Here is a 24,777-nt window from a genome sequence, read left to right as displayed (position 1 = left end):
TGGCAGAAATGAAAGAGGGGTAAGCAGAAACTCAGTGAGCAGCTCAGAACTGGTACCCCGTCACCTCCACCCACATTCCATTGGCCAAAGCAATTCCATGGCCAAGCCCAATAACAGTAGGCTGTGGACATATTCTCCACCTTGCACGGAAGGAACTGCTGAGTCACTTGGCAACGTGTATGGATTCAGGGAGGAGTCGATGGGGACAATGATAGAACTGCTACTCCAGTTTGGGCACTTTCTATTGAATCCTGGTAGCCATGGAAGACTGCATCTCTTGAGTTGCTACTGATAGGAAGGAAAGACTGGCTGATGTCTCTTAATGATAGTATGGAAATCCTTTTGAAAGTTTAGTTTAGAAACTAAGTTTCATAATGACCAGGACAATGTACGTCTAGTTCACCTCCTGTGTTCAGTAAATACTTCTTGATCCAATGATTAAATGGTGAAAGAATATTATATGTGTAGCTACGTATCTGTAAATAGATACAGGGTAAAAAAGTGGAATTTATCTACCCATATAGAATGTGAGTAAAGAGTTTGATAACAAAAATACCAAATTGGAGTCAAGAGACAGGGATTCCAGTCCTTACTCTGCTTGTCATTACTTCTGAAACCTTGTGCAAATCATTTCTCAATGGGCCTCAGTTTCTTCATCCGTGAAATGGGATGATTGATTAGATGATCTCTAAGGGGCTGATCAATTTCAGTTTGCTAAGATTCTGAGCTATAGTCACCACTTCATTTGATGACAGACCCCACATCTATCAGCTAGATACACCTGCTCTACCTCTGCACGCCCAGCCTCCACCTGACCAGTCCTTTAAAAGGCTCATGCCTGGACCATCTCACTCACCCACGTGGACGTGAGGTGAGGCACTGAAGTGCCCATGAACAGGCTGCAGGGGGGCTAACACACACAGTCAGGCTGCCTCAACCCGAGAGGGGGTCATACGGCTGGGCTCAGGATAATTGGTTCTGACAGTCCTCTCTGCTCAGAGCCTGGGCATGTCACTGTCTCCAAGCTCCCAGTGCTACAGATGACAGTCTGCTACTAGCCTGGTTCCTTTTACTTTCCAAGTATTTATTCTTCTGGATGCTTGTACCAGTTTTTATCCTTGAAATTCAATACTTTGTATAGGCTATGCCTATGCCCTTAACTCCAGCTAGAATTTAGTGGACCCTTCTAATCGGCAGACTCTTTTCCCAAACTGTGGAAATTTTCCTCAATTACTTCTATAATTATTTCCCCTCCTCCCATGATGTTGCCTTCTCCTTATATTCACAGATTTGAGTCTGAGCCTCTCCTCTACTCCATTATTTCTAGTTCTTTGACCCTTTGTGTAAAATTTGATGATTTCTTCCACTTGATCTCCCAGCCCACAAATATAGTTCACAATATTATCATAGCATATTTAAATTTTTCCATTAAGATTTCAAATTTCAAAACTAAGGGATCTTTTTAGTTCCCCAAACAAAAAATTGTGTCTTGTTTTTGTCATTTTGGTCTTGGAAGCGTGATGTTATGTTTCCTGGGGCAGCGCACTCTCACCAGAAGCCACTCGTGCTTACATTCATTCAGAAGCACGTGTTGGGCCTTGATGGAGGTGCAGAGGATACAGCAACGAACACAACAGCAAGACCCCTGCTCTCTTGGAGCTTACACCTGCTCCCGGTGGATTTCTTCACTTTCTGCCCCTGGTAGCTCTAGTTCCTCCGGGGGTGTGTGTGTGTGTGTGTGTGTGTGTGTTCTCTCACACACACTCCTCCCCAAGTCCCGAGCCTCACTATTGTTCCTTGCTCCCACCTACCTTAAAGGAGACAATACTCTGCACTTGTCCTCTTCTTTGGGGATCCTGGCAGAGTGAGCTCATGCTTCCAGGCCTTACCTGCATGGTCCCAGCAGACATTTTGTTCACTAGCAGTGAGAGAATGGGAGTTGAGAGGACATTAAAGATGACCTCAGGCTGCCATCTTCGCCCTCTGGTGCCTCTTCAGACACAGTAGACAGTCCCCAGGGGCTCCTTTAGGGAGCTTTGCCTACAGAGATGACTCACATCAGCACGAGTGAGGTTGAGAGTCGGGACTGAGACTCCAGGCCTGTGTCAGCCATAGGCTGGCTGTGAGCAGATCCCTTTACCATTCCAGGCCTGTATCTGTGGCCTTAGAGGAAGGGCAGCCAGACAAGGTTCCTGAGGTTCCTCCAGCAAATTGAGCGGCTTGTGCTCTAAATGCCTAGAGTATCAGAAGAGGCCAGAGTTCTCACTCCTTTAGTCTTACGGATGTTCTGGGCACCCTGTGGGGACTGTTCCCATGTTCCTCACTAGGACCAAGTGTTACAATGCTCAGAGCTCATGCTCTGTAAATATTCCTTGACCAAGAAAGGGCTAAACTATCTAATGCCTCCAAAATACTTCTACACTGAGTAGCAGCACCCTCATAGGCCCCAAGACAACCCAAGTCCTTTGGCTAAATCCATTTGTGCTCCCAAGTTTTATGACTCCAGACTGCCTGGGCTTTTGCTTAGATAAGAGGCCTGTAGCACTGGGCTGATGCTCAAGAAACCCGAAACCACCTGATGTACCTGTTAGAAATGTGGATTTCCAGGCCTCAGGTCAACTCTGCTGGAGCAGAATCTCTGATGGTGGGGCCCAGGGATCTGCATTTTAAACCTGTGGCAGGAGACACGTGATTCTGACACTCCTCTGATTTCCCTTCAAGTTACCTAGCAAGGGCCCCACGTGACCTGCAGTACAGGCAGACCTCAGAGATACTGCAGGTTCGGTTCCAGAACACCGCAATACAGCAAACATTGCAATAAAGAGAGTCACACAAATTTATCGTTTCCCAGTGCATATAAAAGTCAAGTTTACGCTATACTGTAGTCTATTAAATATGCAATGGCATTATGTCTAAAAAACACCATACATAGCTTAATCAAAAAATACAGTATTGCTAAAACATGCCAACCAGCATCTGAGCCTTCAGTGAGTCGTAATCCTTTTGCTGATGGAGGGTCTTGTAAAAAAGGCAGTATCTGCAAAGCACAATAAAGCGAAGCGTAATAGAGCGAGGTATGCCTGTAACAGAACAGGTGGTGCAACACCCTGGGGTGGCAGGAGCTCACACTTCTGAAGGGCAGGAGTAGGTGACTCAGCAGGAGGAGGAGGTGGACCCCAACAGCCTCACAGCAGAAGAAAAACGGGACTAACCAGAGCAGCGGTTCTCAAAGTGTGGTCCCTGCTCCAGCAGCATTAACATGGCCCAGGAACTTGTTAGAAACACAAATTTTCAAGCCTCATCCTACACCTATCCACAGTCAGAAAGGCTGGGGCTGGAGCCAGTGTCTGCTTTAACCAGACTCCAGCTGACTCTGATGCAGGCTGACGTGTGAGAACCACTGACCTAGCAAGCCCATGAAGCGGGCACTTGAGACCTTAGCACGTCACTCCGAAGGTCTCTCAGCCTCAAGGTCACCTAGACTCTGGACACACTCAAGAGGTTTCCACCAGTTTTTTTTAGAAAATGTTCCTCCTCTTCATCTTTCAGTTCCTCCAGGGCAGCCCTGAGGGCCACACCCTGTCCTTTTCCTTCTGGCCTCATTCCTTGATCATTTGCCTTTCCCAGCAGGACTTTATCTGGAGATGCAGCACTAGCATCTGACGCTCAACCTGACTTTAGAGCAAAAGCTCTTAAGTGTGGACTCCAAGAGGGAAAGCCATGAAAACCTGAGTTGAAATCCCAGGCTTCCATCTGAGTCACCAGGAGAACGGGGCAGCCAGGGACAGGAACACCTGTCACCATGAGGAAAGGGCCAGTGACCTGACACCTGCCACAGGGCCCGGAGGCATGGTCCAGACGAGAAGGAAAGGCAGATCATGAGTGTGCTGGCAGAATCAGAACAGAGAACCTTCAAATGCAACTGCCACACGGGCCCTGCTCAAAGAGGGCCTTGAATGTGCAGCGTGGGGCCATTTCAGTGGCCACCTGAGCCCACACCCTTCACTCCCCTTCCTCCAAGAGGCTTCCTGAGTGGACCAAAGAAATAGAGAAATGGGGAAAGTCTGTATCAGTATTGGGGAACAGGGACCACTTAGAAACTCAGGAATTCCTGGGAGAAACAGTGCGTCTGGGACCAGGGTGAGGAGAGCACTGCCTGACTGGTTACGCCACACACGTGAAGGTGGGGCCTGTGAGGAAAGGCTGCCCTGGGGCCACTCAGCGAAAACACCAGCAACGTGGACAGCACTGTCAGCTCTGCTGCTGGGCTCCTGACTCTTTATTTCTAGTGAAGGCTGATTTCCCTCTGTCAACAGTTGGGACAATGATGTAGGATCCTCATACAAGCCTCCAAATGGGACTTTTGACCCCTTGACACTGTTGTCTTTTTAGATAAATAAAGGAGCAGCTTGTCCATTTGTAATCCAAATAAGACAAGAGGAAGCTGTGACTGCGTTTTAGCACAGGTCCACGGCTGCTGCCCAAGGGAAAAAATGAGTCGGCACGCGTGTTGGAAATGCAAGCCAGATACTGCTTCAGGGGCTCAGCTAACATCATCTCAGCCCTGCCCACCATGCACCCTCTGCTGAGTGAGCAGCGGCAGTCCTGGGAAGCAGCACCATTGGATACCTAGACTATCACTTTTAAGCAGAAGAGGAGGAGAATACCTAATACTTAAATATTATTTCGGCATCACGTTAGACATAGAATAAAGGATACAAGAAATGTACTGCTTTAAGCTTAATGTCCTAAAATTTTTATATCACAGCCATTAAAAGAATCAAAAGTCTGATCTAGGCGGCTGGCCCAGTGATGCAGCAGTTAAGTGCGCATGTTCTGCTTCAGCAGCCCGGGGTTCGCCGGTTTGGATCCTGGGTACGGACATGGCACCGCTTGGCAGGCCATGGTGTGGTAGGCACCCCATGTATAAAGTAGAGGAAGATGGGCATGGATGTTAGCTACGGGCCAGTCTTCCTCAGCAAAAAGAGGAGGATTGGCGACAGATGTTAGCTCAGGGCTAATCTTCCTTAAAAAAAAAAAAAAAAAAAGTCTGATCTAGAGATAGGAGGGTTCCTGAAATGTGGAAGAGACCCTAACACAGAGAGGACTATGAGTGCCTAACCAACATCAGCCTCAATAAAAGAAAGTGTGGAAATGAACTTAGTGTAGTAACAATGCAGGGATTACAAGTCATTCAATGTTTCCTAAAGACCACGGTAACTCCCCAAGTCATTCCAACACAGGAACCGTGGAAGAACCCAAGCAGTATTAAAGCTGCTTATTATTTCAATCTCAGGAAGCCATGTATCTTCAAGGCCTTCACAAAAACGTATCTGAGACACTCAAACACCCAGTCTACTCAGATAAGCTTCCCAGGCAGCTTTTCTGTACATCTCAGCTGCTTCCAGACGATTGGCTGAAGTTGTTATGCCCCGGCCTACAATGATGATATCAGAGCCTCGTTTGCCAATAACTTCTTGTGGGCTGTTGTACTGTTGGCCGAGATTATCACCTGCAAAAGCAGAAAGGTTACTGTTCAACACAAGACAAAAAAAAATCAGAAAACCTGTCCCATGACTTTTCTGCAAAAGTATCTAAACGGCTTTAAATAAAAATATGCTCTTGTATTCCATGCTTCTTCTACACAGTGAGTAAAAGCAGGTGACAGACTCCTTGGAAGGGCTGGGCCAGTGGCGTAGTGGTTAAGTTTACACGCTCTGCTTTGGCGCCCAGGGGTTTGCAAGTTTGGATCCTGGGCACAAGACTGTGCACTACTCGTCAAGCCATGTTGTGGCAGCATCCCACATACCAACTAGCAGAAAACTGCCACAGATGTTAGCTCAAGGACGACCTCCATCAAGCAAAAAGAGGAAGATTGGCCACAGATGTTAGCTCAGGGCCAATGGGCCAATCTCCCTCACCAAAAAAAAATGGAGACTCCTTGGATAGGCCAGAGACCTCCACAGTGGAGAAACATGCTAACGAACTCCTTCCCAATGTCTACTTTTAGAGCATTTATAGTTTAACAGTATCAAAACACAAAGAAGTACATCCCCCAAATTGCCAACAAAGGTTTAACACAAAAAAATAAAACGCGGCCTCACAACTGAAGATAATTTTACATCTCAGAATCACTGTACCATACTGTTGGAAAAGTCCTCACAAGGAGTCTAACCTGACCACGACCCGAGTGGGAAACTTTGTCACAACCCCATCAAGTGCTCAGACTATGTAAAACTTTAATCCTTAAGTTTGGCTTTTCCGTTCTTTTTTATTGAAGTGTAATTGATATGTAGAATTAGTTTCAGGTTTACGACATGATAATTCAATATTTCTATACCTTGTGAACTGATCACCACAGTAAGTCTACGTAACATCCTTCACCTTGCATAATTACAAAAAATTGTTTTCTTGTGGTGAGAAGTTTTAAGATTTACTCTCTCAGCAACTTTCGTACATGCAATACAGTATTATAAACTACAGTTGCCATGTGGTACACTGCATTCCATGACGACTTCATTTTATAACTGGAAATTTGTACCTTTTGACTCCCTTCACCCATTTCACCCACTCCCTATCCCCTGCCTCTGGCAACCTGTTCTCTGTATCTATGAGCGTGGTTTTTTGGGGTTTTTTTTAGATTCCATAAATCAGGGGCCGGTCCTGTGGCCAAGTGGTTAAGTTCACATGCTCTGCTTCAGCAGCCCAGGGTTTCTCTGGTTCGGATCCTGGGCACGGACATGGCACTGCTCATTAGGCTTGCTGAGGTGGCATCCCACACAGCACAACTAGAAGGACCCACAACTAAAAATATACAACTGTGTACCGGGGGGCTTTGGGGAGAAAAAGGAAAACTAAAATCTTTAGATTCCATGTATCAATGAGATCAAAAGGGATATATCATTCTCCAACTTATTTCACTTAGCATAATGCCCCCGAGCTCCATCCGTGTTGTTTCAAATAGCAAGATCTCATTTTTTATGATGGCTGAATAATAACATTCCATTGTGTATGTGTATTATATATACACCACAGGTTCTTTATCCATTCATCCATCAATGGACACTTAGGTTGTTTCCATATTTTTGCTACTGGAAATAATGCTGCAATGAACACAGGGATGCATATATCTTTTTGAGTGAGCATTTTCATTTTCGTTGGATAAATACCAAGAAGCAGAATTGCTGGATCATATGGTAGTTTATTAAAACACTTTTTGAGGAAGCTCTGTACTGTTTTCCATAGTGGCTGCACCAATTTACATTCCTACCAACAGTGCACAAGGGTTCCCTTTACTCCACATCTTTTCCATTTGTCTTTCTGACAACAGCCATTCTGACAGGTGTGCGGTGATTATGTCATTGTGGTTCTGATTTGCGTTTCCCTGATGATCAGTGACATGAAGCATCTTTTCATGTACCCGTTGGCCATCTGTCTATCTTCTTTCAAAAAATGTCTTTTCAGATCTTCTGCCCATTTTTAAATTGGATTGTTTGGTTTTGCTGTTGAGTTGTATGACTTCTTTATATATTTTATCAACCCCTTATCAGATAAATGATTTGAAAATATTTTCTCCCATTTAGTAGGTTCCTTTTCCTTTCATTGATGGTTCCTTTGCCCTGCAGAAGCTTTTTAGTTTCATGTGGTCCGACTTGTTTATTTTGCTTTTGCTGCCTTGGCTTTTAATGTCAGATTCAAAAAATCATCACCAAAATCTATGGCAAGAAGCTTACCGCCTATGTTTTCTTCTAGGAGTTTTATGGCTTCAGGTCTTACGTTCAAGTCTTTAATCCATTTTGAGTTAATTTTTGTGGATGGTGTAAGATACTGATCGAATTTCATTCTCTTTGCATGTGACTGTCCAGTTTTCCCAACACCATCAATTGAAGAGACTGTCGTCTCCTCCACTGTATATTCTTGGCTCCTTTATTGTAAATTAACTAACGATATTCACATGGGTTTATTTCTGGGCTGTCTATTCTGTTCCATTGATCTGTGTGTCTGCTTTGATGTCAGTACCATTCTGTCGATCACTATCAGCTGTTTTGATAGCTTTGTAATACACTTTGAAATCAGGGAGTGCGATATCTCCAGCTTTGTTCTTTTCTCAAGATTGCTTTGGCTATTCAAGGTCTTTGTGGTTCCATACAAATTTTAGGATTGTTTATTCTATTTCTGGAAAAACGCCATTGGAATTTTGATGGGGATTGCATTGAATCTGTAGACTGCTTTGGGTAGTATGGACATTTTAACCAATATTAATTCTTCTAATCCATGAGCACAGAATATCTTTCCATTTATTTGTGTCTTTTTCCATTTCTTTCATCAATGTCTTACAGTTTTCAGTGTACAGGTCTTTCACCTCCTTGGTTTAATTTATTCCTAGGTATTTTATTCTTTTTGATGCAATTGTAAATGGGATCGTTTTCTTTTCTTTCTGATAGTTCATTATCAGTGTATACAAATGCAACAGATGTTTGCATACTGACTTTGTATCTTGAAACTATACTGAATTTATTAGTTCTAACAGTTTTTCCATGGACCCTTTAGGGTTTTCTATATATAATAATATCATGTCATCTGCAAATAATGTGACACTTGTACTCCTTCCTTTCCAATTTGGATGCCTTTTGTTTCTTTTTCGTGCTCTGGCTAGGACTTCCAATACTACATTGAATAAAAGTGACAAGAGTGGGCATCCTTGTCTTTTTCTGGTTCTTAGAGGAAAGGCTTTCAGCTTTTAATATGATGTTAGCTGTGGGCTTGTCATATATGGCCTTTATTATGTTGAGGTACGATCCCTCTATACCCATGTGTTCAGAGTTTTTATCATAAATGGATGATGACTTTTGTCAAATGCCTCTTCTGCATCTTCTGAGATGATCATATGATTTTTACCCTTCATTTACTTAACGTGATGTTTTGGAATGACTGATTTGTGACTGTGGAACCATCCTTACATCGGTGGAATAAATCCCACTTGATCACGGGGTGTGATGTTTTTAATGTATTATTGAATTCTGTTTCCTAATATTTTGTTCAAGATCTTTGCATCTATCTTCATCACGGATATTGGCCTGTTATTCTCTTTTCTTGTGGTGTCTTTGCCTGGTTTTGGTATCAGGGTAATGCTAGCCTTGTAAAATGCATTTGGAAGCATTCCCTCTTCTGTTTTGGGGAAGAGTTTGAGAAGCACTGGCATTAATTCTTCTTTGAATGTTTGGTAGAATTCACCAGTGAAGCCCTCTGTTCCCAGACTTTTGTTAGTTGGGAGGTCTCAATTACCACCGATTCAATCTCCTTACTAGTCATCAGTCTATTGAGATTTTCTATTTCTTCATGATTCAGTCTTGGTTGGTTGTATGTTTCTAGAAATTTATCCATTTCTTGGAGGTTGTCAAATACATTGGTGTATAATTCTTCCTAGTAGTGTCTTACGATCATTTGTATTTCTGTGGTATCAGTTGTAACCTGTCCTTTCTTTCTGATTTTATTTATTTGAGTCCTCTCTTTGTCGTGGTGAGTCTAGCTAAGGGTTTGTCAATTTTATCTTTTCAAAGAACCACTGCTTAGTTTCATTGATCTCTTCTATTGTCTTTTTAGTCTCCACTTCATTTATTTCTGCACTGATCTTTATTTTCTTCCTTCTACTAACTCTGGGCTTCATTTTTCTTTCTCTACTTCCTTGAGATATGAAGTTAGGTCATTTGAGATTTTTGTTTCTTGAAGTAGACATTGATCCCTATAACCTTCCCTCTTAGAACTGTTTTTGCTGCATCTCACAAATTTTGGTATGTTGTATTTTCACCTTCATTGGTCTCATGGTTTTTTTCTCTTTCGATTTCTTCTTCGTCCTGGTGGTTCAGTAGCATGTTGTTTAGTCTCCACATATTTGTGAAGTTTTCAGTTTTCTTCTTGTAATTGAGTTCTAGTTTCATGCCTTTTTGGCCAGAAAATATGCTTGAGTGATATGATTTCAATCCTCTTAAGTTTATTAAGACTTGTTTTCAGGTGACCCACATATGATCTGTCCTGGAGAATATTCCATGTGCACTTGAGAAGAAGGTGTATTCTGTTGCGTTTGGATGGAAAGTTCTGTGTACGTCTGTTAAGTTCATCTGGTGTCACTGAAGGTCTATGTTTCCTTGTTGATTTCCTATCTAGATGATCTATCCATTGATGTAAGTGGGGTATTAAAAGTCCCTTACTATTCTTGTAACACTGTTTCTCCCTTAACGTTTCTTAACATTTGCTTTAGACATTTAGGTGCTCACATGTTGGGTGCATAAATATTGATAAATCTCATATCCTTTTGTTGGACTGACCCCTTATCATTACGTAATGCCCTTCTGTCTCTTAGTACAGTCTTTGTTTTAAAGTCTATTTTGTCTGATAGAAGTATAACAACCTCAGCTTTCTTTTGGTTTCTATTTGCATGGACTATCTTATCCCATCCCTTCACTTTCAGTCTGTGTTGTCCTTCCATCTGAAGTCAGTCTCTGGTAGGCACCATAGAGATGGGGCTTGTGTTTTGATCCATTCAGCCACTTTACGTCTTTTGATTAGACCATTTACATTTAAAATAATTGCTGTTAGGTATGTACTCACTGCCATTTTGTTAACTGTTTTCTGGCTGTGGTTCCTCTCTGTTCTTTTCTTCCTCTCTTGCTCTCTTCCTTTGTGGTTCAATGATGCTCTTTAGTGGTATGCTTAGATTCCCTTCTTTATATCTTGTCGGTGTACTATAGGACTTTGCTTTGTGGTTACCACAAGGCTTACATATAACAACTGATATCCATAAGTCTATTTCAAGTTGATGATAACTTAATCACATTTTCTAAAGCTTTACATTTTTATTCTCCCACCAACATTTTGTGTTTTTGATATCACATTTTACATCTTTTCCTCTAGCACATCCCTTAATTATTATACAGTCACATGTCACTTAACGACAGGGATATGTTCTGAGAAATGTATGAGTAGGCAATTTTGTTGTGTGAACATCACAGGGTGTACTTACACAAACCTAGATGGTATAGCCTACTACACACCTAGCCTATATGGTACTAATCATATGAGACCACCATCATCCATGTGGTCTGTCACTGACCAAAACATCATCACGCAGCTCATGACTATAGTTATTCTTTTTACTACTTTTGTCTTTTAACTTTCAAACTGGCTTTCTAAGTGATCAGTCCACTACCTTTACTGTATAGGTACCTTTCCAGTGAGATTTAATCCTTCATATGCTTTCTTGCTACTAATTACTGCCCTCTCTTTGCAGCTTGAAGAAGCCCCTTGAACATTTCTTGTAAGGCTGCTTTAGTGATGATGAACTCCTTTAGCTTTTGCTGGTCTGGAAAACTCTGGCTCTCCTTCAAAACTTTGCCAGGTAGAGTTCTTCGTTGGAAGTTTTCTTCTTTTAGCACTTTGAATATATCATGCCACTCCCTTCTCGCCTGCAAAATTTCTGTTGACAAATATGCTGACAGGCTTATGGGGATTCCCTTGTACATAACAAGTTGTTTTTCTCTTACTGCTTTTAAGATTCTCTCCTTGTCTTTAACTTGACATTTTAACTATATATGTGTCTTGCTGTGGGTCTCTTTGGTTTCATCTTACTTGGAACTCTCTGGGCTTCCTGGACCTGAATGTCCATTTCCTTCCCCAGGTTAGGGAACTTTTCAGCTGTTATTTCTTCAGATAATTTTCCTGCCCCACTCTCTATCTTTCGTCTCCCTTTGGGACCTCTATAAAGCAAATGTCACCCTGGTTTAGGTTGTTCGATAAGTCCCTTTAGTTATCTTCACTTTTTTTTTTTCATTCTGTTTTGTTTTTGCTGCTCTGATTGGGTGAGTTCCACTGCCTTGTCTTCGAGTTCACTTTTCCTTTCTTCTGCTTCATCTAGTCTCCTGTTGAACCCCTCCAGTGGATATTCCAGTTATTGTATTCTTTAGCTCCTTGACTTCTATTTGGGACTTTCTTATATTTTCCATCTCTTTGTGAAGTTCTTTGTGTTCATCCATTCTTCTCCTGAGTTCAGTGGGCATCTTTACGATCGTTACTTTGACCTCTTTATCAGGTAAATTACTTATCTCCATTTCACTAAGGTTTTTTTCCTGACATTTTATCCTGTTCTTTTGTTTTGAACATATTCCTTTGTTTCTTCATTTTGCTTGACTCCCTGTGTTGGTTTCTATGCCTTAGATGAAACAACCACCTCTCAGGCCTGAAGGAGTGGTCTTATTTAGGAGATGAAACTTTCTGTTCAACCCTGCCCTAGTTCTTGGTTGTCTCTCAAACCTTTGCGATTGTCTAAGCAGCCTATTATATTTCTAATAGCTCCCAGTAGCCAAGGGTGTGCCAAAACCTATCAGTGTCCCAAAGGGAAGGATCTCAGTCAGCACCTGCGTTCAGGCTGATGGGAAACCAGAATCCTGAGACATGAGCCTTGACAGCATGCAAATATATACAGTCCTGCGGGACGGCAAGCATTAAGCCCCACTGGCCACCAGAGCTAGGCTATCTGGAATTGTCCCCTTGGCAAAAATCAGGGCTTCAGATGACTGTTTAAGCTCTTTCCTGGGAGATACCACCATGCTATAGTAAGCTAGAGGGACAGCAGAAAGACGGCCTCTACTAGCTTACATTCCCTGAGAACAGCTCTGTAGGCCACAGGTGTGTGCCAAACCTGAAGCCAGCCCCTCAGCCCAAATCTCTAGGACAAGCAAACAGACTCTTTCACAGAAAGACTGGGGTGTGTTTCAGTTTGTTGTCTGTACAGTACCCTGGGGGTGGTAATCTGCTACGAATTGTCTCTCTGATTGTTACAGTCCTGTGGGACCCAGGAGCAGAAAGCAAGATCCCCTGGGTACTAGAGGCAGGTGATCATGGGCTGTTCCTTGGGTGGCAGCTGCAAAAACTGGATCACCAGACGTACAAACCAGTGCACCAGACATGTGGATGAGCTCCACTCTGGGCGATACTGCCACTCCAGAGTGTAACAGAGGGAGAGCATGAAGACAGCCCCTGCCCTCTAAGGTCCCTGGAAAGCATTACAGTCAGCCCTTAGATGTGTGTTTAATTAGAAGCCTGCCCCTCAGGCTGTAGCTGTGATGAATAGCAAACAGGCCTCTTTCACAGAAAGACTGGTCTGTTGCCTCTTGCTGTGCCCAGGGGTGGTAGCTGTTTAGCAAGTCTTTCTCCATTGGTTACTGTCCTGTGGGACTCTCAAGCATAAGCTTCACTGGCTATCAGAACCAGGCCATGTAGAGGTGTCCCTTGGTGGCAGCTGCAAAAATAAGGGCACCAGAAAAGGGTCTAAGCTCCTTTCTGGGAGAGAGCAGCAGGCTGGAGTGAGGCAGAGGGGGAGCACAAACACTGCGTCCCTCAGCCACTGTTCCCTGAGAGTACTTCCAGAGGCCGCTAGATGTGTATAAAACTAGAAGCCTGCCCCTCAGGCCAAAGCTCCTGGACAAGCAAACTGGCCTCTTTCACAGAAAGACTCAGGGTGTGTTTCAGCTGTCTGTCCAACGTCCTGAGGGTGGTTGCCTCCCAAGAGCTGCCTCTGCAACTGTTACAGTCCCATTGGACCCAGGGACACAAGCGCTACTGGCCTCAAGAGCCAAGTGATCCAGGAGTGTCCCCTGGGCAGCAGCTGGAAAAACTGGGGCACCAGACATGTGTAAAAGTAAAAGCTCCCATCCAGGAGACACTGGTGTTCTGGAGTGCAGCAGAGGGAGAGCATGAAGATGGTGCCCACTGGCTGAAGCAAAGTAGAGAAGGAGTGTGAATATGGTGCCTGCTGGACAAAGGAGGGGGCGGGGGGAGGGAGGAAGGGGGAGAGAGAGAGACAGAGTAAGAGAGAGAGAGAGACAGACGGAGGGAGGGAGAGAGGGAGAAAGAATCTCTGGAGAGGGTTGGCTAGACTAGGGAAAGAATGGTGTGAAAGAGGGTTGGGTACGAGTTATACAAGAATGACTATAGTCATTTAATATTTATTTATAAATATATGTAAATAAATATATAAATATAAATATATATTTATAAATATATAAATATATAAATTTATTTAAATATGTTTTGAACTTTTCACTGTAAAAACAGAAACTCAGAGCTGTCAAGGTGACAAATTCCACTGAGGAGTGATAAGCATAATTGTCACCATTTTAAATAGTTTTGCTAACTGAGAACCCTACTATTCACAGTTCCAATCTCCAACTTTTTAAGCCTAACCCATAAAAAAGGAAAGAGAGAGAAAGTGGGATAGAAGAAACTCCCATACCTGTGATGAGCAACCTTTCTTGCACAACTGCCAATTCAGGGAAAGTAAAATGTTTCCAGGTCATCATTTCTGCCCCATTCAAAACCGGAGCAGCTTTACTGAGTCCCATTGGACATTTAAATATGCATATTTTTAGAACTAGACTACTCTATTGACTAGAAACTATCAAGGAGAAAAGACACACTTTGTTCGTCACTACAACTGCAGCTCTCAGACTGCAGAACGCGTTATGTGTTCAAATAAGTTTGGGAGACACGACAGAACCATCTATCTCCACACTGGACAGTGACAACTCACATTAGCCCATCAAAGGCTCTGCGATGTCCTCAACAAAGAAACAAATGTTTGATTTCCCTCAGCCCTGAGCATCCTTCCTTGAGCATGGAACACTTTTGGTAGCACATTCAGAACATCAGTTGGGAAACACTAAACTCAAATATCACTTTTCTGGGCATATTTCAAAAAGTAGCTTTCTAACTCTTCATCCTACAATTAGACTGCAAGTTATCTGGCATATCGAGGTCAGTATCAGCAGGCCAAAGGGCTCATTCCTTACTGTTCTGGACAAACAAGCTTTCTCCTTCGCAACTTTATAACACGCAAGATTTTACTTCACCCTGGCTGACTCAGGTAAAAAATCATTTTGGAAGAACCATGACCAATGAACAGATTTACCTCCTGCTTCTAACTGAACTCCTGGAGTCAAGTGAAGAAATTCTGGTTTCATGCTTACTCGGGAGCCAGAAATAAAGCCAACCACAAATTCAGGATGCTCCTCAGCCATTCTAACCTAAATGGAATGTAACAGGACAGATGACAAGAGAGCAGTTAATCACACAGAGTAATAGTTGCACAAATAAAGTAAAAAATTGACTCTATTAACTAGTAAGAAACTTTGCTATTTTATACATGCCTTTTCTGATTTCGTATTAAACTCACTATATCTACAACATGTAATCTTAGAGATGAATCCACATGCTTGCTCCATCAAGACCATGAGATAGCCCCCTCTCTCCCCTTCTCCCAATTAATCATACCCTAAAAACATTAAAAACCCATACTATGTGTGTCTAAAATCTAGATGCCGCATAATTATTTGTAGTAACACTTGGAGGCACACTAACTTCCAAAAAGGATATGAGGAGAACTTTCTAGAATACATTTATAATGGTATGAAACCACACTGAAGACTTACTGCCTATATAGGGTACTCCCCATCCAAGGACGGCCACCATATAAAAAACAGTTACACTGTCAAGAGCTAAAGAAATCTCCCCTTGGTCACATTCCTTATTCTTTAAATTTGTCAACAACCGGTTTTCACAATTTCTATACCATGACCTCATATTCAGAGAAGTTTCTCTAGAAAGTCTGTCTAACTTTCTAATTTGGCTCTTCTCTGAGGCTCATCTTGTTCTATTCTTGTAGCAAGTACTAACACCTGACAAGTGATACCTCGCCCTTGAGCCAGACCCAGTCTCCCACAAGGCCAAATACAAGCACTGACTCACGGACCCTCTGCTATGGGAGTTGGGAAATGACAGACATTTATGGTCAATTCAAAGGTGGGGTTAAAACCTGGTTCTAGGGCTATGTGAGTTCTTCACAGTTCCATAGACAGTCTCTGAAATAATATGAAAAAGTAAATTCCCATATAAAAATTAAAGTTTCTTAAAATAAAAACTCCCATCACTTTAAAAAGTAAGAGTCTATAAAATATCTGGAAAGGTGATCTATCCACCTTTCTAGGTGACTATCCGACTAAGAAACCTAGAGGAAAATGTGAAGAGGAACTTTTTAACTAGATAATTATCCATCTCACATTTCATCCTGGTGTGCTGGGTTGGGGGTGGGATATTAACATGCATGGTGTTACAAGAACTTTTAATGGGGAGTTACTGGAGGAAACAATGTGTGGACTCTAAGAGCTTTCCCACACAATACCAATCAATATCAAAGGCTGAAAGAGAGAAAGCCCTTCAAGTGGGCTGCTGTCAACAAGGCACTCTCTTCGGGGCTTGGGAGACTGAGAAACTGCAAAACTGCAGGTCTGGGAAGAAGCCCTTCAATTTCAACTCATGGTGAGATGAACAAACTCTATCTTAAAGACCAAGTAAGTAGAGGTCGAGGTTTATTTGACCAAATATCTGTGTTTCAATGTTTCTCTCTTGGAGAAAAATTCAAATCTCTTAAGGGCCCACTGCAAGATATAAAATACTATTAACTATCAGGGAATTCTGGCCAACTAGTATCAACATACTGTCACACAGACAACAGCTGATGTTTTTTGGGCAGAGGTTCTATAGACCTCTGCCTAATTAAGACATTTTCTTCCCCTGGAATAACATATAGCAACACAGCCCTGGCCTTGTCACCCCAGCCCTGTGTTTCTTACCGCTGCTTCAGTGTAGTTCCCAGTGGCCAAGGAGCCAGCAGAGCTCATCTCTGCAACGAGCAGGCACCCTCGGTGCAAGGGCAGGCCTACTTCTCTCAGACCCTTCACAACTCCTGAGCCTGGCACCACATGAGCATTTACGAGATCTGCCCAGGAAGCTATTTTAAAGACACCACCTAAGAAGGAGGGGGAAAAAGATACTTGTCAACTTTCAAACAGAAACCATTAACTTTTTGCCCACCAGCCAACTATAGTATGAAATAAGCTCGTAGTAACACATTAATGAAACAGTGAAACACTGAAGAATTTTAGTAAAAATTCATCTGTCCACCCAGTAGCTAGTTGAGAGATCTCAATGAGAAAAATCTCTTTCAAGTTCTGCACTTAGTTTAAAAGCAACACTGATAAGACCGTTTTGCCTTGAAGGCTGAAGCTTATGACCAGCAATAAAATGTACGCAATTAGAAATGGACTGCGGCGAAGATGGGTGTTTACTCAAGTCAAAGATCTCAACATTCTCAAATTCCTCTGAAGATGACAAATTCTCATTCTAGAGGGATTTCTCAGCGACTTTACCATCTCTCAAAGTGCCTACTTGTTCCTCAGGTCTCTTTAGGTCTTTAAATTTCAATAGGCAATTGCATTCATTTTAAATGCTGACAGCAACAATCCTCATTTGTGAAAAAACTATATGCAAAACTGTAGAAAGTTTGTATAAGTCTTATATCAGTCAATAAATTAAGCGATGTGCTGATGGTCTGACATCCTCAGCACATAAAGAAAGTCACGCACAGACAAATCTATCCTCAAGCCATAGCCTAAGTGTACACATGCATTACTTCAAGAAAAATTAAGTTATCTCAAATGATGCCTGTAAGTGTTAAGTAACTTGATAAAATGTCTGGTATAAAGTTAAGTGAAAAAAGCTTTAGATATATACATGACAGAAATTTGCATAGAAAAATGGGTAGAGAATCAAGCAGTTTTTTTAACCAACATAGTCTCTACTTCCAGTTCCTATTTAACATAAAAATTTTTTTAAAGAGATATATATACACACACAGATCTTTTTCTGCAGAAAATAAATCCTACAACTTGATACTTTTTTCATTGTTTCCTATACCTGCAATTTTCATTCTTCAAATATTCAAAACTCATTGTATTCTGCCACACAAAACAACATGTGTCAGTCATTTCTCCCTGCCTAGAACCCAAGTCCCCTTCTTCCGGCATCAGCACAGCTATCTTCTTTAGGGGTACTCCCCCTGAGCAAATCTCACTTCAAGAAATTTACACAAACTTAAAAACCTCACAGCACCAGGGGTGGGGCATATTACCCAGGCGAGTAATAAAGGTATTCCATACCCCAGGCCTGAGCGACTGGTTTGGGGTAGCATGAAGAAGTGTGCCTACCTGAGAAAGAAGTCAAGAGAGAAGAAGGCAGAGCTGAGAGAGAGAGAGAAAGCAAGTCCAAACGACATTGCTTGAGCTCCTGGATCCAACCATGCTTCACAGCCTGTTCTATGGCTGGACTTTCAGTAATGTGAGCCAACACATTTCCTTTTTTTCTTCAGCCAGTTTAAGCTGCATTTCTGATTCTTGCAGATTCCTGAATACTTACCCTCATACTGCTTTTTTACTGTGTTTCCTATATCTGCAAATTTCCGGTCTTCAAATATTAAGAAGTCATGGCGTTCTGCCAGAGTTGTTAACTCCTTCATCACATCCAGAGTAAAATCATTCAAAATATCTACATGAGTCTTGAGCATGCAGATGCTGGGTCCTAACACATCTGCTAGCTGCAACAGCTCTCCGGACTCGGAAATATCAGCAGACAGACACAGATTGGTCTCCTTCTTTTGCATAAGCCTGAGAAGCTTCGAGGCAAGTGGGTGGGTGCTTGGCAGCTCTGCACGTACACCAAAGCTGAGTTCTTTAGGTGCTTTCTTGACAGAAGGGAGAGAACCATTAAGACTAGGGAGAGAACCATTAGGATTAGCTGCCACAAAAACATTCTCCTGAATAAATCTCTTCACTCTCTCGACCATCTCAGGATTAATCTTCTTCTGTTGCTCAAGAATCTCTAGCACTTTGGACACTGTACACACCGAGTGGAGACGAATCCCATGCGCCCGCAGCATGTCCTTGCCTCCTTGCTCTCTGTCCAGCAGCACTATGGCATCGGTGACCTTTAAGCCCTCCTTCTGAAGAACCTCCACAGTCTCCAAAACACTAGATCCGCTGGTAACGACATCTTCAATGATCAAACAGGTTTCTCCTGGATTAACAGCCCCTTCCACAAGTTTCTTAGTACCTAGAAAAGAAAAAATTATGTTGATTCCAACTTACAATTATATATTTCAGCCAACTCAGATGCATCTTGCAGTATAAATCTGGCAAGTATCTATAAAGACAGGGATGATCTAAATCTTATTTTCTGATACTCTACTTGGGAGATACGTTATCTTCATTTCTGACAAATGTTTAATGTGCCATGACTGCCGTTTCATTCAGCGTCTCCACATCCCAAAATTGTCAAAATAACATACACAGAATATTTACAGTAAAACTAGCAAACCATTGTGCAGTATATATAAACACCACTTAACATGTTTATGATCACAATTTTAGATATGGGGTTTCTTAAAGCAAGATCACCTAGATCAAGGAAAGTTACGAAACAAACAATACCCCAATATCATCAATGAAATTATTCCTTTCTCCATCAAAAAACAAGTTCGTTACTCAAGATCACCCAAACAATAGGTCTTTTGAGGGTATAAATTCAGGAGGGAGAATATTCAGCAATCATTTAGACCAATTACCACAACTTTATGAATTATATAATGCCACGTGACTGAATATACTTCCCTACTCCAACTCCCACCACAGACTATTTTCAGATAATCTACAAAATGTAAAGAACTAAGGTTGTAGACTTTACAGACTCATTTTTTCAGAGATTCACTTTTATATTTCCCACTTTCAAATTTGTCTTATTTTGAAACAGAAATAGAATTGGTGGGCTTTTGGCCCACTTTCTGTGCTTTACTACAGGTACCATCTTTGCCCTTTCCCATTCCTTTTCTCTTAACTCCTTTCTTCCTTTGAAGAACTCCCAAGTTTAACTGAATAGCTTAGAGGAGAATACGACACTGCAAGTATTTATAGGCATATTTAAAAATTAATGATCTTTTTCTAAGAAATATTTTTGAAGACATATAATAAGGAAATAGAAATATTAGTTTCCTTACAGTCAGGGATTCATATAGATAAACACTGTGCCATGAAGCAGCAAAAATATCTTTTTTTTTTTATAATGGAGAATTTCAAACAAATAAAACTAGACAACATAGCATAACGAACACCCATAAATACAGCACCTTGCCACTTAACAACTCATGATCGATTTTATTTCAGTTATGTCCGTCCCCCAATAATTTTTATGGGCAAATCCCAGATATCATATGATTTCATCATAAAAATTTTTAGAATGCACTTGGAAAAGGTAAGGACTCTTAAAAAATATATAATAAAAACACTATCACATCAAGATAAAACAAAAAAAACTCAAAAAATAATTCCTTAATATCATCAAATAGGAAGTCACTTCTACTATTTTCAAATTGATTTGGTTTTAAAGCAAGCCCACATGTTTAAAAACATCCACCTGATAACCTACTGCCATGGGACCATAAAAAAATTAGAATTTCATGTGGCATTTATATTGCTTTATGAGAGTAATTTTATTCATGCATTTCTCCTTATGCAGTTTAAATATAAATATAATAGGAAAGCAGGTACCCTCAGAACATTCTGATGAGGGAAGGGCTGGTAAACACCTTGGGTTTCAAAGATACGGTGCAAAAAAAGCACGTTTTCCCACTGCCTAATCAATACAAAGCATTTCACCTCTAGACTCTAAAGGAAAGGAAGGTGATTTACAGCAACAGGTAACCAATTACACAGGCCTTAACAACTTAAATGAGCTACAAAGACTATTAAAGGCGACTCTGGTAAAACATCAGTGTCCAGAAGAAGAAAAATTCTAACAGTATCAGGTGACATATAAACTTAATGCTTACACTACTTTTATTTTACCATAATTCTTAGTTTCTTTCCTTCTAATAAGCATTGGAATTTCGTGGGTTGAACAGATAACTGTAGCCAATGGCAAAGCTGTGTAAGGTACTCCACACACACTGTCAAAACGGATCCCCGCATCTTGGGCACTTTGGAATAAAATTTCTGCAATCTGCAAGAAAATGAACACATAAACTATCCATTATTATTACTATTCTAAATGATGTATAAATCATGTAACATTAAAGACAGGAATCGCCCGGTAGGAGAGAGTCTCAAACCCGACCAAAAAAATATAAATGCCTTTTTGTTAAAGTACTCTCTCCTAAATCCTAGTTTACAAATATAAATATAAAAACACAAGAATGAGGGGGCCGGCCTAGTGGCGTAGTACTTAAGTTTCCATGCTCTGCTTTGGCGGCCTGGAGTTTGAAGGTTCTGATCCTGGGCACGGAGGACCTACACACCGCTCATCAAGCCATAATGTGGAAGTGTCCCACATACAAAACAGAGGAAGATTGGCACAGATGTTAGCTCAGGGCTAATCTTCCTCACAAAAACAAAAACGAAACACAAGAATGAACCTACTTGGCTAGACTCAAGGTCTCCTGTGAGGGCAACATGGGACGTATTAGGGAAGGCTACGCTATTGTCCCCAGAGACTAAGGGTGGCCCCTAGGCTTCCTGGTTTCCCTTAGTAATCCATTATTCTTTGAGTATCTAAACCTTTCTATCACCTGCTAGTTAGATTTTCTGCCTAAAAGACATCTTCAATTAAGAAGTTTCATCAGAAAAAGAAACATCCTTTTACAACTGCATCAATAAAACGCCTAGGAATAAATTTAACCAAGGAGATGAAAGATATGTATAATGAAAACTATAAGATATTGATGAAAGAAATTGAGGACAACACAAATAAATGGAAAGACAGTCCATTTTCATGGATTGGAAGAATTAATATAGTTGAAATGTCCACATTACCCAAAGCAATCTACAGATTCAATACAATCCCTATCAAACTTCCAATGGCATTTTTCACAGAAATAGAGCAAACAATCCTAAATTTGTATGGAATCACAAAACCCGAATAGCCAGAGCAATCTTGAGAAAGAAGAACATAGCTTGAGGCCTCATGCTCCCTGATTTCAAACTACAGGCAGACCTTGGAGATATTACCAGTTCAGTTGCAGACCACCGCAATAAAGGGAATGTTGCAGTACAGTGAGTCAGACAAATTTTTTGGTTTCCCGGTGCATAAAGAAATTGTGTTTACACTACACTGGACTTTATTAAGTATGCAATAGCATTATGTCTAAGGAAAAAAATGTACATACCTTAATTAAAAAACACTTTACTGCTAATAAAATGACACAAAGTGAGCAAATGCTGTTGGAAAAATGGCGGCAATAGACTTGCTCAACATGGGTTGCTATAAATCTTCCTTTATTAAAAAACGCACAATAAAGCAAAGCAAAATAAGGAAGGTATGCCTGTATACTACAAAACTACAGTAATCAAAACAGTATGGTATAGGCATAAAAACACACAGATCAACAGAACAGACAGCCCAGAAATAAACCCACGCATATATGGTCAATTAATTTACACCAAACGAGTCAAGACTATACAATGGGGAAAGGACAGTCCCTTCAATAAATGGTGCTGGGAAAACTGGATATACAGACATACAGACGGCCAACAGACAGATGTGGTGAAGGGGAGCACTTATATGGTGATGGACAAGAAATAATGTACAAATGAACTTCACAATGATGTAAACTATTATGAACTCAAAAAAAATTCTGTTATCATTACAATTGTTATATAAAATTAATTAAAACATAATTTCCAAAATTTGATAGAAGCATTAAAAAGATTATTTTGGAAATGCATTTCTTAGTAAGATGAATAGTACCTTCACCCCTGCCCCCCACAATTAGTTTATTTACCATAACTGAATATTACTTACTACTGGGAAGTTGGAGTTGAGTGGAAGTTCTATGGCGTTTTTTAGCTGCAAATATTGAGGAACTCTATTCACATAAATAACCAGATATGAAGGGAATTCTGCTACAGCCAGGTCTCTCAATGTTTTGAACTCCCTCCAAGTTAATTACCAAAAATCACACAGACACACACACCCTCCGAGAACTATTACCAAAAAATAATTTTAAGTCATCTAGCAACTGACGACTTGTTAAAAAAGAAATCAACTTTTCATTAGAAGATCCCCCGTCATTCACTTTCTCAGCAGCGATGAGATGCACCCTAGCAAGATTCTGGATGGTGAGAAGAGTCCAACCCACTTCAACTAGGGCTTCAATCTTTCTCATAGTAACCCCACAAGGTGGGGTTGACAAAGGGTGAATATAAACCCTCAAGTCGTGGGGGAAACACACATCTTCTAGACAGAACTTCTGTGATGATGGAAATGTTCTCTATCTGCGCTGTCCAATATGGTAGCCACATGTGACTAAGTTAAAAATCATAATGTTCAATATGCACACGTGGCTAGTGGCAACTCGACTGGAGAGCACATTTAGACCCTTCTCCTCAAAGTGTGGTTTGTAGCTTTCGCTGGCAGCTTGTTAGAAATACGTCACCTAAACCTCTGGCCCGGATCTACTGAACCAGATTATGCTTTTTCACAAAATTCCCAGGTGATTCATACATCCTCAAAGTTTGAGAAGCACTGTGCTAGAAACCTCTAATTTGTACAAAGATTCTCCTTATAGTGACCGAAAAACTGCCTCCATGAAATGTCCACCCTCTGGCCTGAAGTCTTGCTCCCGGCCACAGAGTGCCAACCTAACCCCCCTTTCCAGGCACAGCCCTTCCCAAGTATTGAACGGCTACTCAATTCTCCCCCCACCCACCTTTTCCTTTCTTCCCCAAGTCTCATTTTCTCGAGGGTAAAAACACAGAACTCTTTCGACTACTTCTGTTAGAGACAAGGCCCCAAACTGGATTTCCTGACTCTCTTGCAAACCACGTGTCAAAGCTGGTGGGTCAAAGAGCAGGCTGCTCTCTGGGGCCCCAAGAGCCTACCAGTTCCCGGCCTCTGGGCTTCTCGAACCCGCTCCCCACGCCGACATTAGAGTCGGCCCGCCCGCTGGGCTCGTCTGCTCTCACCCACGGCCCAACTGCTGGAACCCCTCCTCCATCTGCTGGCCCCCATTCCCGCCACCCGGCTTGCTCGTCCCTTCCCCGGGCTGATACCTGGCTCAGAAGACGCGGTCGAGACACGATGCCCCGCAGATCGATGTAGACGGGGGAAGAGAGCCCGCTCTTCAGCACGAAGTTCCCAAACTTGAAAGCCTGCGCGTCGTACAGCACCGCTACCAAAGACCCCAAAGCTGAGACACCGGGCGCCATTACTGCCTGCTCCCAGCTCGCTCCAAACCCCAAAGGGCGCTCGGCCCGCGGTGCCCTGCTGACGTCACCCGAGTCCCGCCCCTTCCGCCCCTTTTTCCGGCGGCAGGGCGAGCTCGCTGCGCGCGCCTGCGGGACTTGCGTAGCGAGAGTCGGGTGCCTGCGGAGAAGCGTGTCACGGCTTTGTGCTTCTGCCGGCTGCCTCTCGATGGCATCGCTGGAGTTTAAATGTCCGAATAGGACCGGGATCATAAAGTCAAGCCTCTCAAGAGAGTTTGTATAAATCCCGCCCACATTTTATAGCTCAGTCTCCTCTTATCTCCACTCTATGACCGAGCACGTCCTGTTATTACCCGTGACTCCTCCTTACCGCCGCTTCATCATATAGAGTGTAAATTCTCCAATACCAGGACTCAATACTCTTGTTACTTCGTGATGTCTGTCACGTGACACTGTCATAGCAAATTGCACTTGGGACTATAAAGCGCTTAGGTAATTGTTTATTATCTCTTATCGGGCAGGATGCATTCTGGAGAAGGAAGTGTTTATTCTGGTTAGAGTACTTCAAGTTCTTGGAATGTACTAACAGTGCAACAGGTGAGGAAGAGAAGGGAGGAGAGTAGAGGAGGATGAATTGATC

General features: G+C 42.0%; 1 protein-coding gene across 1 annotated transcript; it reads right to left on the bottom strand.

The window, feature by feature from the left end:
• Positions 1 to 2,822: 2,822 nt before the first annotated feature.
• UMPS (uridine monophosphate synthetase) lies at positions 2,823 to 24,221 on the bottom strand. The gene is made up of 6 exons (XM_014866845.3): positions 23,985 to 24,221; positions 20,784 to 20,937; positions 18,304 to 18,996; positions 16,683 to 16,858; positions 14,963 to 15,077; positions 2,823 to 5,512 (listed from the first exon to the last, which is right to left on the bottom strand). Exons 1-6 carry the CDS (start codon positions 24,138 to 24,140, stop codon positions 5,343 to 5,345), a joined length of 1,464 nt encoding a protein of 487 aa, XP_014722331.3. The 5' UTR covers positions 24,141 to 24,221; the 3' UTR covers positions 2,823 to 5,342.
• Between the last annotated feature and the right edge of the window lie 556 nt (positions 24,222 to 24,777).

Source organism: Equus asinus, chromosome 5, assembly GCF_041296235.1.
Source record: "Equus asinus isolate D_3611 breed Donkey chromosome 5, EquAss-T2T_v2, whole genome shotgun sequence".
NCBI lineage: Eukaryota > Metazoa > Chordata > Mammalia > Perissodactyla > Equidae > Equus > Equus asinus.
Note: the sequence above shows the minus strand (reverse complement) of the source record. Positions and strands in the feature narration are given on the sequence as shown.

Excerpts from the sequence above, each read along its gene's own strand:
- UMPS (XM_014866845.3), bottom strand. The coding sequence starts at position 24,140 with ATGGCGCCCGGTGTCTCAGCTTTGGGGTCTTTGGTAGCGGTGCTGTAC. Across the intron at positions 20,938-23,984 it reads GACCGCGTCTTCTGAGCCAG|ATTGCAGAAATTTTATTCCA; the intron begins GTATCAGCCCGG and ends ATTTTCTTGCAG. Across the intron at positions 5,513-14,962 it reads AGTTCAGTTAGAAGCAGGAG|GTGATAATCTCGGCCAACAG; the intron begins GTAAATCTGTTC and ends CTGCTTTTGCAG.